Source organism: Talaromyces marneffei, chromosome 1, assembly GCF_009556855.1.
Source record: "Talaromyces marneffei chromosome 1, complete sequence".
NCBI lineage: Eukaryota > Fungi > Ascomycota > Eurotiomycetes > Eurotiales > Trichocomaceae > Talaromyces > Talaromyces marneffei.
The window spans coordinates 4,932,044-4,946,754 of record NC_072348.1 but is presented as its reverse complement, the minus strand read 5'-3'; the positions used below and the strand labels follow the sequence as shown (position 1 = coordinate 4,946,754).

Sequence of the window (14,711 nt, the reverse complement as noted above, 5' to 3'; positions counted from 1 at the left end):
ACAGTCGCGGAGGAAAGAAACAAAAAAAGGGGTTAGATAAATAGATAGATACATGAAGAACCAGGACTAATAATCAAGTCCCGGTAAATCTTCTTTTCCAATCACACATTGACTTCTCTCCGGTTGCTCTAGACAAGGACGGAGATTCCAGAAAAGTCCCAAGGGCTAAGCTCGATATGAAAGGAAATTATGTACATTAGAGAATTAGAAACGAAAACCCAGCCCGTTCTATAATAGAAGGGAAAAGAGAAAGTAAAGGGAGGAAAATGTAATGAAACAGGCCCGCGGTGGCGTGTGAAAGAAGAATGTGTAAAAAATGGGCTGCTGAGACCGCGTACGTGGTCATCGCTAAATGGGTATAAGAAATGGCCGAGATACAACGACGTGAAAGAAATTGCCAACTATCAGATGACTGATAGAGAGCTACTGAGGATGTTTTGGACATAGGCCAAGCAATTTCCAAGAATGCTTCAAGCACCAAGCTGGTGCGCACTGGGCGAAAGTACTCGGACAGCGACTTCGAACGAACTGAATATGTGAATCTTGGACCTGTTTAAATCGACACCTTTGAACGCCGTGAAAGTAGAAAAAGGCGAGAGATAACGCAATCGTCAGGGCATAATGTTGCATAGAACGTATCAAGGATTCAGAAGCGCAAAAGTCAGGTAGGTCAAGGGCTTCCCGCCTGGACTATATCGCCGTCGATGATTTTCCTCCAATGGTGCGGCAGGCATACACAGACAAGAGGGAATGCTTTGATCTCCCCTCGCGGCTGAGGCGATGAATTGCGTCTTGCCTGAGAACCATTCGATACTCCACTATCACGTTGAACGTTGTGCTCGTCTTCAAAGTCCTCCGCTCGGTCATTGATGCGTACACCCGTTGCCCAACCATCATCCCAAATACCAACAATTTTCAGCATATCTCCCCGATCCAAATCAAACTCATCCGCTGCACGAGGTTGATACGCCCACAGCACAGAAACCTTGTCGTTAGGATGAATATCATCCTGTGAATAATAATCGCGGAAATAAGGCAACTGCTCTGACTGTCCACTCGCAACACCGTCAGGAGACGAAAATTGACCGGCCGTGCCTGATAGGGGTGAACTATCTGCATCCATTCCCAATACAGAGGTACTAGAAAGGGAACCCTGACGTCTGCCGGCCACAGGCGCTCTTCGTCGAGAACGGGATTCAGGGCTGGAAACCAATCCTTCCGAGTCGGACGTGTCGCTATACTTTCCTGCGGCCGCAAACATACCTCGGCTAGCACCACGATCGGAGTCATCTACCTCGGCTTGTAGTGCTGACATTCTTGCAACACGACCACCAGGCACAGGCTCAAGACTGCGTTGCGCGGCAACCACAGGAGCCATCTGCATTGGCTGGTTACTTCTCTTGGGCGTGGGTTTGTTGAAGACATCGCTGTTTGCTGAGTTGCGGCGCCGGCGCAGACAGAAGAGGAGGAACATTATAAGACCCGCAAGAATGGCGATACCTGCAACGGATCCCACTACGACACCTGCGATTTGGCCACCTGAAAGATGAGAACCACTTGAATTACCTGCGGAGTCAGGGGTTGTAGTAGCCATCGCAGTGACGGTGAAGAGAGGCGGAATCGAAGAAGTAGAGGGGATATCGACATTGGAGCATCGGGTGGATGCTTTGGAGTTGATACAACAAGAGTCGGTCGCGTTTGGTGAACTTGATGCACAATAGCTACACAAGCCAGGGAGATTCGAGCTGTAGCCGCAGTTCTCGCGTTCGTTCATCTCGCCGGTAATACATAAGCCTGTCAGAGAGTCGGCGGGCATTGAGCAGACGATGAAGTCGGCACGAATTTGATCCATGTATGTTGGGAGTGTTGTGGCACATGTTTGGCGGTTGATTGCAATCTCTTCTTCACTTGTCGCATACGAAGCCTAGATTTTATCAGCTGCTATCCGCATTGGAATCGACAAAATGTAGGAAGTTTGGAGGTCTACTCACACATGTAGTTGCACAGAGCGGCGGGGACTGGGATTCAGTCAGACCGCAAGGAATCTTTGAGTTTTGTACGATACCATTGCAAATCACACTAATCGTGTAGCGAGCATAATAATCACTGGTGTCTGTTAGGTTGACTGCGGTACAACCTATGCGAGATGCATATCTGAAGTTCGAGAGTCAGCACAGGATAGACAAGGCCAAGGATGGGGCACGACTTCAGGAACATACTGCTGCTGGACATAGGCATTATTGGCGTAAGCGGTCAATTGCCGGTCGAATTCATCCACGTTGTGAACGTTTTTAAGGAATGGGCTGTAATCTAGTCAGCCACGACATTTTTCGAGCACCTTTTTTTTTTTTTTTAAAAAAAAAAAATCAAGTTGCATGTTGAGAAAACATACTAGTAGCCGACCACAGTAGTATCGGTTGTCGATATAGAGGAGACATTGAATGCGGAACAAGTCGTCGAATTCTGAAGAGAAATGCATGTCGCCATGATGGGCGTTGGCTCGACGCTGAGCCGGGTTCGCCGACTCTGTGCAACCCGAGATTGATGTATCTCCGTGACAGCTCTTCAATAGTCGTTTGTATTTCTGCGATTTTCTTTCTTTTTCTTTTGACTAACTTTCAAGGCCTCCGCATGTCGTATGAGTGCTGAAAAGAGTGGTGGCAAGGCAAGTCGAGAAGATCAATTCGGGAGTCGGAGTGGAAACCTGCAGAATATCCGACGAAACGAGCGTAGAAGGAAGAGCAAAGAACGAAAGAATAAGGATAATCAAGAAGCAATTAATGATTGAATAGAAGGAACGACTGACTGGTGGCCGAGACCACAATTGACAGGGTTGGAGGCGGTGCTGGGAAAAAGACTGACTCCGACACGCTCTCTTTCTCGCACACTGAAGGAAGAGAGGAGAGAAAGCGAGGCTGCGAGACACGCAGACAGAGTCAGTCACAGAGGACGGTACACACCTTCTCACTCACAGTGGGTACTCCTACAGAGTAGTGTACTCTGTAGTAAATTAGCATCCAACTAGCTCTCCTGGACAGCCAGGAACAGGTAAGACTGCAACAGAAACTAACGTAGTCGGGTCAAGCGGGCTGGCAGTTGAGGCTAAACACACGACGGCGCGTAAAAATGGGGAAGCTAGAACTAGTCAGGGGGTCTAGCTGTGAGGGACAAACACCGAAAGACCTTGCAGATGTCGAATTTGAAACACAGACAATTTCTTTTGGGCTTGAACGGCGAGCGTTTACGGAGTAGTAATTTTCAGTTAAAAGTCCGAAAGAGGTCGAAGCATATACTACGTACTACGTAGTACGTAGTAGGGAATGGTGATAAATTGATCCCAGATGGGACGGTGGAGAGGATGGACAACTCATCATGCCCATGTCAAATTGTGATAGGTAGACCGACATGCCCGTCATATCACTCAATATACTACAGAGTAGATCAATTATTCGGACTACTACTCTGTAGAGATGCATCGTGACTCGCGAGTCGCTTCTATTCTCCTCAAAAGACAAGAGTGACAGCCCCACACCAGGCCAGGGCCAATTCCCATTGGTTATCCTGCCAATTCCTCGACGACTTCAGAAAACGGGCATCTGGTCGACTACTGTACTACCGAGTGGCTAGGAGTGCGATTGATTCAAGGAAAGCTGGGACGATCATTGATTGTTCTGGCAACGGAGCACTCTGTAAGGCTTCGCGGGGCTGGACTCAGAAGTAAACAAACAATACAAACTTACATACCACGTGACCTGTCCCCCGGCGGTGTGGCGGCTGTCATTGGTCAGCTTCTCTGGCTAATCTATGAGTAAGGACATACGACGTCATGTGCTTGCCTGTTCCAGGCTTCCGTATTTCATCCTTCATCGTTATCATCTCGAGACAGCGCTCAATATCGCCTTAGACTATTCAGAAACCACATCTGCTCAGTCCACGGAATCCCCGTCATCATGTGTGGTGCAGATATCTTTTTAGCTGTTTTGGCAGTTTTTTTCCCGCCCATTGCTGGTACGTGTTCGCCTGTTCAAGTGACCCGATTGCTGCCACCCTGAGCACCTGTTTTCTGAGAAATCGCGCGCTGATTGTTTATAGTATGGATCAAGGTCGGCTTATGTACCGCGGACTCGATCATCAACATCGCCTTGTGCTGTCTCGGATACATACCTGGACTCCTACATGCCTGGTACATCATTCTGAAATACCCAGATTCCGAAGACTACCCAGAAGGCTACCAGCGAGTCGACGAGTCTGGTAGAGACGTCGAAAATGGCCGTCGCGTGACCTACTACTACGTGAGCCACCAGGCTCCTGTTCCGCCGCAGTCAGATAGAAGATATGGTGCGACCGACAACACTTCGGCGCCGCAGGTTCCATCACAAACGAGACCAGGAAATAGCAGTGCTGCGCTGGATGGGCCCTCCAGTAGCGCTCATCCTCCGACCTATGCCGAGGCTGTCAAAGGCGACCACAAAGTGCAGACTCAAGATTAAGTCGGACGGTTACGAGATGAGATTGTGTCTGAAGACTACATAAAGGCCTAGGCGCCGCACTAGCCTAGAGATGCTCCTGGGTCGCTCTGGGCTACTATCTTGCTGCAATGCGTCAGATGTTGGCACATGATCTTTCGACGAGATGAAAGTGACAGATGCCATCACTGCTGTGTATAATGACTATGACTGGATGGAACTGGCGTAAATATGGTTAGCGATGGGGGATTTTATGGATTATTTTGATGCCTCCTCAACATACTATGACGATCAATTGAACTTTTATGATTCCCATGGAGATATGTAACAGGAGGTGAAGTCGTACTGTCGTAGGAGTCTTGAAGACTCGGAATCAACCAATCAGGTGTCGAGTCTAGACGCTCGGACCATCAACAGCTCTGACGGTTGCGCTCTCCGCAGTAGCAACTTTTTGTCTCGAACAAATATTTATACGCACTACGCAGTTTCAGTCCCTAAAGAAGCTGTTGTCATCGGTCGTCGTCAGCGCAATGCAGACAATGCAGTTGCTGCTCAGACAGCCTCTACGCAACGGCCTCGCTATCATACGGCCTCCTTGTCAGCGTTCCTTCGTCTCATCCGTACCTCCGAAGAAGCTCTCTCTTTCCGCCCAGAACCCCGCGTCACGACAGGGATCAATCTGCCTTCAATGCCGATTTAGGACACAGTCACGCAGATATTCTTCTCCTTCGAAACAGGAAAATGAATTGCCATCATCAAAACCTACCCCCGAGCTTGAGAACCTACACACCATTCCCGACACCGGTAAAGATTTCGCCTCGGCAACTGTCAATAACGAAGGACAAGAGGTTACAGAGTCTATACGCTTGGAGGAGAAACAAACTTCGAATCCATTAGAGGAAGACAACCTTCCTTCGGATGCGGAGAGACGCCGTTCTCAGCTCTCCAAGAAATTTACGGATCTTATGGACAACATACAGGGAAATGTGTTCATTGCGGGTCAAAAATTGAACGACCTGACAGGATATTCAGGAATTGAGAAGCTGAAACAGAATATTGAAACACAAGGTATTTGCCCCACTTTCAGGTATTGTGATAGCTTGTGTCTAATTTCGAATAGAGAACCAAGTACTAGAAAACCGCTCTCTTGTCCGACAAGCCAAAGAAGCATATTCCGCAGCCATCAACAGTCGCTCCGCCTCCCAGCGTGAAGTCAATGAACTTCTCCAAAGAAAACACGCCTGGTCTGCCGCAGATCTTGAGCGCTTCACATCTCTCTACCGTTCCGACCACGCCAACGAGGTTGCTGAAACCGAAGCACTGGAACGTCTCACAAAAGCGGAACACGAACTGGAAGAGGCAACTGCAAGACTCAATCGCAGCATTCTTTCTCGCTATCATGAAGAACAGATTTGGTCCGATAAGATTCGACGGATGAGTACATGGGGTACATGGGGTTTGATGGGCGTGAATGTCCTGTTGTTTCTCATCTTCCAGATCCTCGTCGAGCCGTGGCGACGACGCCGGTTAGTGAAAGGGTTTGAAGAAAAGGTCAAAGAAGCAATTGAGACTGAGGCGGAGGCCAGTAGGACGATTGTTGCTGGTCTTACTCGGGCCGTTGAAGCCGGAGCAGCTACTACGGCGGTAGCTTCAGCGGCTGCAGAACCGGTTGCTGAAATGGCAGTCTCGGAAAGTATCCTAGAAGACGTTGTATCGGACGAACCGAACACAGTGCTCGTCGCTGCCCCAGGTGAGGTGGCGCCTGTTGACGCCATACCCGAAGAAGGTCTTGCAGAAAGAACGTTCGCCGACCAGTTGTCTACATACGCTTCGACTGAATATTGGAGAGAGGTTATCCAAGACATCTCCAGTGACCGTAACGTTGTCCTTACGCAGCGTGAGCTAACGAAAATCGCCCTACAGAGTGCTACTGTTGGCGCCACGATCATCGGTCTCACGATCGCGATTTTCCGATTGAATTGACGGGGCGTCGGGGTCGTTGTATATTTGTATAATATCATTGTATCTTAGCATGCAGCAGCCTGTGTGTACGTAAAGAGATGTTTACTTGGAAGGATAAGCATCGGGTTGTAAATAGAACTCTCTCTCGAATAATATGCATTATGAACAACTTCAATTCACCATTCAAATGTCTACGGAGAAGCCTCACTCAGCAGAGACAGAAACGACGACATTTACAGATTCCGTCTTCGTTACTGTTTCAGGCAGGCAGCCAGAAAGGCTTCAGGGCCAGATCACCTAGGTACGTGCTGGGAGCGGCTTCGACAGCCATATCATGAATACCTCCTTCCTAAACAGCTCTCGAGACTCGCTACTGTTTATATTAAGGTAGGTTTTCTCTGAGAAGCCAACTATCACCTTCCTTTACTGGGATCCCTCCTACTTTCATCCTTTTTTCTTCTTCCTTTACTGCTCTTCAATCCTACCCAAGGCCATCTCCTTATCTTCTCCTCTCCTCCATTCCCCTTCCTCTTCCTTCCAATATCAATCACCCCATCTCAAAGACCACCATCGGAATTGTATCATAGTATATTTCGGTTTCCATATCCATATTCACTATCCCATCTTCTCGTCTACTTCTTTATTCTCTATCTTCCTCCTCCTCCCAACCACCCACACACTACAAGGTAGGGCTTTCTCTCATTCCACATCTCATTTCCTCTCCTCCTTCTTTCCGGCCTTCCTCATCCTCATCCTCACCTCGCTTTTCTCTTTACCTGTTGTGTAGAATTGGTTCTATCTGCATAGTAAGTGAATCTCACTTCAAATCTAACACAAGCTAGATTTCTCCATCTTCCTCGTATCTCATCCATTTTGAGCCTGACCTTGATCTCACTTTCACTCTCTTTTCTCCTTACAACCTTCTTTTTGACTCCTCGTCACTTTCAATTCTTCTTATTACCCTCGATCAAGCTAACATTTTCTTAGAACTGACATTCACCTACGTAGTATCCTCCCAATCACATTTCAACATGGAGGCAACCGGCGATAATGCTGTGGAGGGGACTCCAGCATCAGATTCCATGCCAATTGACAAGACTACAGTAACAGATTCCATTCCTGTCCAGGGAACTCCTCAGACCGATGTTGTCACTGTTCCGGAAACCCCACCGTCAGATTCTATTCCTATCGAGGGAACTCCCCAGAACGATACTGTTCCTAAGCCTGGTGAAGCCGAAATCCAACTAGAGGCCCCCCATGGGTCAAATCCTGAGCAGCAGCGAGAAACTGCCGAGAAAACACCCGATACAAATGATGAAGAGCTTTTTGTCACCCAGGGCCCTCCTCAGAAACGAATTCGCCGCAGTCCGCATTTGACCAACGCCGAGATTCGTGAGAGTGTCAAGATCGGTCTAGATGATAGCGGTGTCGGAAGAATACCCAAAGCAAGTCTACCGGTGGCCTCCTTGAGACCCAATGTCAATACCAGCAATAAGGGCAAAGGTCGGAAAAAGTCGAAAGCCAATGATGTTGATGTTTCGACTCTGGGGGGCTCTGATATCATTGCGGATGTCCAGACAAATTTTGGACAACCTCCTATCCCGACATCAGCTCAAGGAAACAAACAGAGTAATCTGAATGAGCTCGTTGAAAGTCTACCACCAGAGGCTCGAAGTGCCGCCACACCTGACAAAAAACTTATCATTGATGCTACGAAGAAATTTACCAAGGCACCCAGAGTTGACAAGAAGGGGGGCTGGAAACACGCCAACCTCAAAACGAGTCTTTTTCACCATCAGGTTCTGGGTGCAGGGTTTATGCGTGAGAGAGAGAAGTCAAAGGACCAGCCGAAAGGCGGTATGCTCTGTGATGTTATGGGCTTGGGAAAGACGATCCAGACACTCGGTGAGTCCAGGCTTCTTGAAGTGCGAATAATACATACGGCTCGATCTGACATATATTAGCCAACATTGTTGATGGTGCAGACGAGAAACTAGAGGATAATGTAAACACGACATTGATTGTGGCCCCCCGAGGCTTAATCACTCAGTGGTAAGGATAAACAGCTGTGCTAACCGACTCTGATAGATTGGCTGACAAGCAGTAGGAAAATGCAAATCGAGAAGCACGTCCAGAACAATGTCTTAGTACCGATTCTTTGTCATTATGCCGGTTCTAGGAACAATTCAAGCGATATCGAGCTCTTCTTGCAGAGCAAGATAATGTGTGTCCTTCCACCTATTTACTTTCCCCTGTCCCGTAAGTTACTGATTACAACAGCCTCACGAGTTATGACGAGATTCGAATTTCTTATCCCAAAATGAAGGAAAAGCCGGAGAATTTGTCGCCTGAAGAACTGCTTCGTTGGGGAGTGAGGAATTTCATGAACTCGGCTGGACCACTACATCAATTTCGCTTTCGACGCATCATCCTCGATGAGGGGCAGCAGATACGTAATCCAGAGTCGCAGACGTCAATTGCAGTCCGGGCACTTCATGGACATTACAAGTGGATCCTGACTGGTACTCCTCTGCTCAAGTAAGTGACTTTGGGGAGATATATTTGCATTTGGACCTCTTTGAAGCTAATATTTTAACAGTCATAGTGCTGAGTTCTGGGCTTATTTCAAGTTCCTGGGGGTTCCCAATATTGGACGCTTTTCAAGTTTCGTTACAAACTTTTGTAATGTGAGTGCCCTTCCGAGATGAATATTTGACAAATACTTACCTTAGTCTACTCTCGTGCCAACAGGGAAGCGACTTATCCAATCAACGCCTGGTGAACATCGTCCAGAAAGTCGTCTACAGACGTACATATCGCTCCCGGCTCTTTTCCTGCCCTATCATTACCCTCCCAAATCTGAACGAGGAGACCATACTCGTAAACCCATTCGTAATTGAACAAGCTCTTTACAAAATGCTTGTCACTTCCTTCATCGACCAACTGAATCGCTTGGCAAACCAGCAAGACGAACAAAGTAGATGTTTCCTTACTATGCTCCTCAAACTGCGCATGCTCAATAGTCATATACTTTGTGTCCAAGACAGATTGAAGGGGATATTGAGTGACGGAAAAAATATGGCAAAGCTGCAAATCGCCGTTGCAGATTGCAGTGACGATGAGGCCAATATCAATCGTGACATTTACGTGCTTCTTGAAGAGCTGGTGAAGGCCACGAAACAAGCGAAGGAGTCCCAAAAGTCCCAAGAGAGGATGACTTCGGTTGAGAGCATGCTGGAGAACTTTCTTGCTACAGCGGACAATCCACACAATGATAGCATGGACTGGATGGCGGACGCAGGCCATGACATGCCTAGTTCAAAGGTTTTGAAGACACGCGATACGATTCGGAAGTGGTTCAAGGATGGCTCTGCTACCAAGTGTGTGATTTTCACCCAGTTCCGTGACATGACAAAGATATTCGCAAACATGTGCACGAAAGAGAAATGGGCCTTTACAAGGGTACGTTCAATCCTTTTGTCTTCATTTATATTCAGCAAACTGACATATATGCTATACTATAGCTAACCGGAGACATGACCATCGACGACCGCGACCGGAGTCTCAAGGATTTCCAGGCATTACCCGAAATCAAAATCCTGATCGCCTCTCTCAAAGCCGGCGGTGTCGGTCTAGATATCACTGCCGCCAACAAGTGTATCTTGGTTGAGCCCTGGTGGAATGACGCCATCCAGCAACAGGCCTTTTGCCGTTTGTTCCGCATCGGGCAGGAACGCGACGTTGAGATTGTGAAATTGGTCGCTAAGAACACAATTGATGATTACATGATGAAATTGCAAGAGATGAAGCTCAAGGAGATTGAGGGTGCGATTGGCGACGCTAGGCTGCCCTCAGTTGGAATTCAGGCACAGTTGATCCATCATTTTGGTGATGCTGAACGATTGCCCGATGGAACATTTATGATACGTGAATGGGGTCACAAGTGAAATAGAAATGCTTATGATTTAGTTAATGACTTGATGACCTAATGACTAATGACTAATGACTAATGACTGATGGTTTGCTGAGTTTATGGCTCTGGGGAGGACACCCAGCTGGTTATTATTTTGGGATAGTTTAGAATATCTGCGATTTACCAAAAAAAAAGACGGAGGCTGATTTAGAAAATAGCCAGCAAGGAATTTCATCACATTGGGAATCATAAAAAATAACTTATTTTCATATATCAAGACAACGCAAGACATGCAAAACCCTAACAAAAATGCACCGAAGGGCAGCACCACCCCTTAACCATAATATCCATATCGCCCATCATCATCATCATCATATTAACAATGTTCAAATGAAACTATTAATCTAAATCTATATCCTCAATTGCGCAGTTGGGATGCAGCACGTACACAAGCTGTGGCTGCGCGGGGTGTTCGGGTTGCTCATCTTGGGTTTCGTCCATTGGGCCTAGGCCGCTGATGGGCATGAGGATGTTATCCTGCATTGGGTGTTAGCTTTACATCGTACTTGAAGAGATTAGGGGACAATGGGGGACGGGGACATACCTTGACCATGCGCTTGAGCACCTTCTTAGCAAGATTGCGCTCCCGTTGCAAATCTGCTTCACTCTCGAGCTCAGACTCGATTTCTTCCAGGTACCAGGTCAACAACTCCTCTTGCTCGACGCCATTACCGGATGCGGCTTCGTCTTCCATGACGCGGCGGACAAGGAGGTTGAGGGTTTTGGTGTATTTCTCGTAGGTGATCTTTGTCGTTCGGGAACGAGCTGGTTGTTGTGGTTCGGCTGGTGCTTCGCCGTCCTCGGCCATGGGGCTGTCACCATCGCGGTCACGGGCTTCGTCCATCATGTCGTCTGCACCGGGCTGTGCGCTTTGCTCGTTTTCTTCGTCTTCTTCAACTTCGATGTCGTCTTTCTCGACGGTGACGATACTCTGTCTGAGGAGGTTGTAGGCTTCTCGGACGAATTTGGGGAGAATCTCTTCGACACAGTTGGCCCTGGCTACTGCTTCTGACAGACGAATCAGAGACTCGAGCTGACGAACAGTGATGCGATATGATGATCTGCCAATGCCTCCCTGGGCATCGTTTGCTCTGAGCTCCTTGTACTTTTCCACTAGCACCACCTTTGCCTCTTCTGTAAAGACAGGCTTGAATGTTCGTGCTAGTCGGATATAGCGTTGAAGTAGCTCTGTGCTAATCTCGGGCTCCACAGCTTCATCTCTGTTCATGTGAACGTTTACAATGTGCGTGGCCAAGTTGCGGTCAACGTGCTCATTGGGCTCATCACGCACAATAAAGAACAAATCGAATCGACTCATGATGGGCGCGCTAAGGTTGAGGTTTGATCGAAGGGTGGCCTTGGGGTTGTATCGGCCACCGACGGGATTGGCAGCAGCAAGAATAGACGCTCGCGCATTGAGGGTTGTGTGAATACCAGCCTTGGCGATTGAGATTGTTTGTTGTTCCATGGCTTCATGGATAGCAACCTGGTCTGCAATATCCATCTTGTCGAACTCGTCAATGGCGCAAATTCCTCCTCCGTTCTACAATTGTTCGTCAGTAAAAATTCATGTAAACGGTCTTTTCAGAACTTACAGCCAACATCAGAGCACCGGCCTCAATAGTGAATTCGCCAGTCTCTGGATCTTTAACAACTGAAGCCGTCAAACCGGCCGCAGACGAAGCTTTACCACTGGTATAAACAGCTCTTGGGTGCAGCGAGCAGATATATCTAAAAGCAAGTAAGCCCAAGCTCAATGAAGTGAAAGATAAACGCAAACTTACTTCAAAAACTGACTCTTACTGGTGGAAGGATCGCCGACGATACAAATGTTGATATCACCTCGAAGTTGCATACCCTCTTGCTCTGTACTTTTGCTCACACCGCCGATCAACTGTAGCAAAAGACCCTTTTTGATCGACTGATGGCCGTAGATCATAGGGGCTATTGAGTTGACAAGTCGCTGGTATACGTGTTCACTCTCGACAAGTGATTTCAATTCCTGGACCTCTGCCGGAGTAAAAGTCTGTAGCAGAGCTTCCTGTGCAAACTCTGCGTCTTCTGAAATCTGTTCATTCTGATTCAAGGATGCCAGAATATTCTGAGATTGACCAGTGAGTTGCTGGGTTGTAGGTTGGCCGGGAGTGGTTAAATCTGGAGTTATCATGCAGGCCAAGAAGGCAAGACGATAAGTGAGATCCCTGACACCAAGAGACTTGAGACCAGAAACTCCGCCACCACCAACATCGCCGCCACGGAAAGCTCCGTTGTCACGGTTCGCTTCAGGGCGCACACCAGGCAAGCCCAGCTGACTAACGTCAGGGACGACGATCAATGTTCCTGTGAAGATACATTTCTCTCCAGCCTTGGCTCTATCAACTTGTTCTCCTCTGACAATGATATCCATGGTACGCGGCATACTTCCGGTAGGTATTTCGTGCGACGACTCCTGAAGTTTGATCTTTTGCCAATCGACAAAGGTACTCTTTCCAATATCAAGGCGCCAACCAGTACGGTTACCGCAGGTGGGATTTGGGCACTGAGAGGGCTCGGTGTATTTGAATGTCTGCTCGATATTGGTACAAGGAGTTCGACATCCTTCGCAAATAAAGGTTCCCAGTGAAAGCTCAGGTCGGATTTCTGACGTCCGTGTCACAGTTCCTGAAATCGACAGTAGCTTGCCAATGTGTGACGTTCGCAGTTGGCGTAGTCGAGACACCAGCGGCAAGTTGTAGAAAGCCAAAGAGAACACTCGATCCGTCTGCTGGTGACGAGTTTTCCTGTTCATGAGTAAGGTTTCTTCTTGAGAGACGTCGCTGGCACTGGCATTTGCTGCAATGACCGATGCACTTTGCTGTGAGGAGTTGCTATTTGGTTGGCGATGCGAGACGAAATAGCTAGGCTCGTATTTGAGAAGGAGATTGTGCAGCGCTCGAATAAGGAAAGGCTGGAAGCGGTAATATTGATTTGCAATAGCTCCAGCCAAGGCGTCGTCTTCGCTCGCTGCGAGGTGGTTATAGTCGACGTAGAGTGTGGAAAGGTCGAATGACTTCATGCCGTGAATTTGTTGAATGTAGTATTTGTCACTATATTGTTGTGCTGACGAAGAAGGAGGAGCAACGTGGTTCGCAGGATCTTCTTGAAAGGTCTCTAGGAATCTTTCGAAGGCCTGTTGCACCTTTTCAGCGGTTGAATCGCGGACTGGAGTTGGTGCAGTTGCATATGGGTTTCGCAGACGATTGACGGCGCCATTTGCAGCGCCAACAATCTCATCATCTGGGAGTGCCTGCATGTCACTCATGGGCGCATTGCTTTCTGAGGGTAGGTGCGGGCGAGCGCTCGACACTTGATCTGATTGAAGCCATTGCCCGCTGTTGATTGATCCGGCGTCGGATTGTAGGACGGCTTCGAAAAGGGAGGACATTGTGAGGGGCCACCAAGCGGTGGTGAGGACGCTTTCTAAAATTCAGAGAGGATTCAATATGTTTGTATAAATTAGGTTCTTTGATTCTCGAGGAGCACTTGGTTGCGTTTGCGTTGGGGGGGGGTTTTTTTTGGTTGGTGAACAGAATCGACTATGTTTGTTGGTCAACGATCAGAGAATAATTAGACGAGGGACGCGAAGACGACGCGACGCGTGTCGGATTTTGGTTGTTCCGCGCTGGGACGCGTAAAGTGGTTTTTCTATGTTTGCACCATTTGCATCACCACGTAAAGGCCAGTCGTACGTAAAATACATGATTTTGCGAGCTGTGTAATTTTGCAGAATCAATTACCGGCTAGTCTGCATTAGGATATAGGTAATGACCAGAATTACATGTAATATTTCATACAGTACCTATTACACGGAAACGAAGCAATACGGACAGCACTTTCCTTACCTGGTGCCAATTTAGGGCATCTCTGCCGAATCCGAGTAGAGCGTTTGTGCTACTGCTGGCCATCGATCCTAAAATCTCTTTTTCCTCAATGGGGAAACTGGTCGGATACCGCGCATTTCGTATTTTTTAGTGCTGCCTTTGCCACTTCTTAAAATCGATATTATCGTGTATCATCTATGGGTGTGCGACTGTGTACGAAGCCGAAAGGCGTGTATCATCGTGAGTGTGCGCTGGCCCATACGAGTTCCTTTCCCAGTCTGCCACTGACCTCTTCGGTCGTATTGAAGTCTGAAGATGCTATTCACGAGTCACGACAAATCAGCATTCATCAGGATGATACTCGACGCTACTCTGGCTCCCACCTACTTCCTAATCCGTCCTAACCTGCCCAGTAGGTCAGTGAGCTACCTAAACTTCGGCGTTCCGTGC

General features: G+C 48.0%; 5 protein-coding genes across 5 annotated transcripts; 3 read left to right on the top strand and 2 right to left on the bottom strand.

Moving 5' to 3' along the window:
* Positions 1-670: 670 nt before the first annotated feature.
* On the bottom strand, positions 671-2,487 carry EYB26_001822 (uncharacterized protein; the record flags this gene model as incomplete). The annotated part of the gene is made up of 4 exons (XM_054261130.1): positions 671-1,924; positions 1,992-2,154; positions 2,220-2,303; positions 2,393-2,487. The coding sequence occupies 4 exons, from the start codon at positions 2,485-2,487 to the stop codon at positions 671-673; spliced, it is 1,596 nt and encodes a 531-aa protein (XP_054117105.1).
* Positions 2,488-3,950: 1,463 nt separating this feature from the next.
* EYB26_001821 (uncharacterized protein) lies at positions 3,951-4,490 on the top strand (the record flags this gene model as incomplete). The annotated part of the gene is made up of 2 exons (XM_054261129.1): positions 3,951-4,008; positions 4,093-4,490. 2 exons carry the CDS (start codon positions 3,951-3,953, stop codon positions 4,488-4,490), a joined length of 456 nt encoding a protein of 151 aa, XP_054117104.1.
* Positions 4,491-4,996: 506 nt separating this feature from the next.
* EYB26_001820 (uncharacterized protein) lies at positions 4,997-6,449 on the top strand (the record flags this gene model as incomplete). The annotated part of the gene is made up of 2 exons (XM_054261128.1): positions 4,997-5,534; positions 5,587-6,449. 2 exons carry the CDS (start codon positions 4,997-4,999, stop codon positions 6,447-6,449), a joined length of 1,401 nt encoding a protein of 466 aa, XP_054117103.1.
* A 1,010-nt stretch (positions 6,450-7,459) lies between these two features.
* EYB26_001819 (uncharacterized protein) lies at positions 7,460-10,375 on the top strand (the record flags this gene model as incomplete). The annotated part of the gene is made up of 7 exons (XM_054261127.1): positions 7,460-8,333; positions 8,393-8,480; positions 8,536-8,652; positions 8,709-8,966; positions 9,028-9,115; positions 9,180-9,890; positions 9,953-10,375. 7 exons carry the CDS (start codon positions 7,460-7,462, stop codon positions 10,373-10,375), a joined length of 2,559 nt encoding a protein of 852 aa, XP_054117102.1.
* A 365-nt stretch (positions 10,376-10,740) lies between these two features.
* Positions 10,741-13,825, bottom strand: EYB26_001818 (uncharacterized protein; the record flags this gene model as incomplete). Its single annotated transcript, XM_054261126.1, has 4 exons — positions 10,741-10,878; positions 10,946-11,944; positions 11,997-12,132; positions 12,186-13,825. The coding sequence occupies 4 exons, from the start codon at positions 13,823-13,825 to the stop codon at positions 10,741-10,743; spliced, it is 2,913 nt and encodes a 970-aa protein (XP_054117101.1).
* Positions 13,826-14,711: the final 886 nt, after the last annotated feature.